The 3,037-nt window shown below is 36.2% G+C and overlaps 1 protein-coding gene across 1 annotated transcript in view; it reads right to left on the bottom strand.

Moving 5' to 3' along the window:
- Positions 1-3,037, bottom strand: part of msh4 (mutS homolog 4) — a 17,022-nt gene that overhangs the window by 10,308 nt on the left and 3,677 nt on the right. The window contains exons 3-7 of the mRNA XM_016455016.1: positions 2,233-2,343; positions 1,935-2,050; positions 1,460-1,633; positions 1,012-1,141; positions 886-928 (exon numbers count right to left, since the gene is read on the bottom strand). Coding sequence (XP_016310502.1) covers positions 886-928; positions 1,012-1,141; positions 1,460-1,633; positions 1,935-2,050; positions 2,233-2,343 — 574 coding nt within the window. The remainder of the gene's footprint in view (positions 1-885; positions 929-1,011; positions 1,142-1,459; positions 1,634-1,934; positions 2,051-2,232; positions 2,344-3,037) is intronic.

Here is a 3,037-nt window from a genome sequence, read left to right as displayed (position 1 = left end):
GTCGTTAATTTTTTTTTTTTTTCTTTTCTATTTATTTATTTTTTTTTTTTTAATTATTTTTAAATTATAATTTAAAAATTATTAAATTATTAATTTTTTCCTCTGTGAACCCGAGTGTCTTGTGGTAGATATTTTGGTTTCTGTTTTCTGTTTGTGTGTTCTAAAACAAAATCTGTCAAAAAATAAAGTATAAAAAATTTAAAATAAAGTCCCGCCATGGTGTGGTGCCAGCCAAACATTTAGGCATCTGGTTAATATTAATATTTTATAATTGTGTGTGCAGTTCCATGTAGGTGTGATTCAGGAGCTTAAGAGCTTTTGAAATCACCAACAAATTACTCAATAACAAGTAAGGCCTGTTTCATACATAAACAGCAGTAAGCTGTGCATATTTTTTAGCACCCATATGGACAGTTTACAGTATTCGCTGTAAAGTTTGGTAACCTGTTTTTTGTGAATTTTGTTATTTGTTATTGTATTCAACTCAGTACTCACAAATAATTGAAAAAAATAAATTGACAGTCTGTGTAATCTGTGTAATTAGGCTAATAACAAAGTAAATGTGGCATTCCTCCTCATGTAAATTATATTTCACTAAGTTTGCAATAATATCTCCTGATAACAATGGCTGTTACAAATGCAAATTCTCAATACAGTAACCTAGAAATAACTTTTTACTATATAGAGGAACTGTTACCCAGTAACACCTTCAGTGTGAAATCACAACTTTAGTAAACTGCTTATGCATGTGGTGCAGTACAGACCTAAAAAAAACAAAACATATAATCACAAGCAAAAGAGCCTCAAACAAAAGGGTGAAACGAGGAGAAAAAGATCCTGGAACAATATTCCCTAACTGAGACATATGAAATGTAGTGTTATTACCATTCTTCAGACCAAAGAAGAGCTCCTCATTTTGCAGCAGCTCCTGGAAATGGATCAAAGAGAAGATTATTTGATTAATGACAAGACAACAGAATGAAAAAAGGCAGACAGATAACAGGTAATCACCTGTATGGTGTCCAGGCGTGAGTTGATAGTGACCACATCCAGCAGGGGCTCAAGAATATTAGAGCGTAACCGTCGCTCCCCACCAGCAGTCTTAGTGTAGTTCAAGACCCCAAACAGAGTGTTTTTACTTCTGCATACAACGGCATATGGTTACTGACATTCAGACACTCAGACAAATTATGAGTATAATCAACATAGTTCATAATTACAACATATTACAAAGGCACAGCTTTCTGTGCACCTCTATATGTCCCCTCTAATGCAATAGAAATCTGTGTGCTTTTTTACTTAAATATGATAAAGTGTGTGAAACAATGCTAAGCTTGGGATAGGAGATATGTAGATCTTTGTGGATGACAGGTGTTCGAAATCTTTGTGGTACTTTCAGTTCGAATTCTGTAACATAAATATATGCAGGTCAACATAAAACTGCATAATGTCCTCTAACCTGTGATCTCTGTGGTTCACTACTAGCTCCAAGTTGCTGGCTGATATTGCATCAATCATGGCTGTCTGCTCACTGCCGGTGAAGATCACTTTCAGTGACTTAGGAGCATATATTGAGTTCTGAACAAACTCAAAGTATTTTAGTAGGGCAGATGCAGAAGCCAGGCAGTAGTATCTACAGACAGAGATGTTTCATTTGATATTGTTTAATCAAATTTATCATACAGAGTTATTACACATTATTGCATTTATAAAAACACATTCATATCACTCATCTGAAACAGAATTGAAACTGGCAAATAATTCACACTGACACAATGAAAGGTCACCTCTGAGATCATGTTTATTTTGAGAATTTTTATGAGGACATGTAGGAGGAGTTCCTATACTACTACTAATAATGTGACTTATGTACATCCAGAATCCTGGAATTAAAACAAAAACTTGAAAAAGAACCCTGGGAATCCATTACTTACTTGGTTTGCACCTCCATTAGGACAGTGCTGAACTCAGGGACACAGAGCTGCTGTATGTACTCCAGGCCCTTCTTCTCATTGAAGTACTTCCTCTGAACGGCAGTGAATGTGACTGACTGCACACATAGCAAAAGCAAATATTCTGCACTCAGTGTAAAGAAGCAGCTGTAATTCTGAATTAAATCAGATGAAGGTGTGTGCATAATCTCTAACAATAGTTTTAATTTACAGCCTGTAAATTGTAAGTCACCCAGCCCTGATTTATAGCCAGGATAGATGCAGTAAACATGTATGATACCGGGAAAGTCTCTGTGATGAGGGTGTAGAGTTTGGTTCCTTGTCCTCTCACACTAGCAGTGTCTGGCATCAGAATCTCCAGAGGCATCAGGTTATGCAGCTTGGTAATAACCTGTATTAAAATTAAGCATCATTTTGAATGTGTTAGTTTTACAAAGAATGTCGTCTTCTACTGCATGATACTGTCTATGGGTAAAAATATATTTTCTTCACTTTGAAAGCATATTAAATAGCAATAAATGGTTAAAAATGAAGCAATGACTTTACATAAAGACCAATAAAAATCTGTTACATTCTACTACATTCTGGGCAGTAGGGCTGTGACGGTCGCCATGACAACCGGCGGTAGTGCACGTGACGTCACGCACTCTATAACAAGCATAATACGAAGTTTTGTATACAAGTGTAATAACAGTAATAGTTGCAAAATGTTTTATTTAGACTATAAGTCTATGGTAATTCACAAATTACCTCAAACGCCATATACAGCGTTTCCTTTAGATTGGCAGGTTTGAGCGCAGGAAAATACAGTTTATGCATTTAGCAAATTAATTTTTTGTTGGGCGATGGACCTTGTTGGGAAACCAAATACTACATCGCCAATCTGGAGCCATCTCCATTCATGTCACCCATCCGCGTTTGTACAAGTGTCTTCAAGTTCCTGTGATCGCAAATGCCTGGCTAGTCAGGTTTGGTGAGGCTTTCTCCAAACTGTCCAAATACAAACGAGACAGCGATAAATTAAAGATGTTAACAAGAAATGTGGCAACGATTCCTATTTCAAAGAGAGCACATGCAGACGAGGA

This window comes from Sinocyclocheilus anshuiensis, unplaced genomic scaffold (genome assembly GCF_001515605.1).
Source record: "Sinocyclocheilus anshuiensis isolate Anshui unplaced genomic scaffold, SAMN03320099.WGS_v1.1 scaffold167, whole genome shotgun sequence".
In the NCBI taxonomy this organism is placed as follows: Eukaryota; Metazoa; Chordata; class Actinopteri; order Cypriniformes; family Cyprinidae; genus Sinocyclocheilus; species Sinocyclocheilus anshuiensis.
This window is presented reverse-complemented; position numbering and strand designations above follow the sequence as displayed.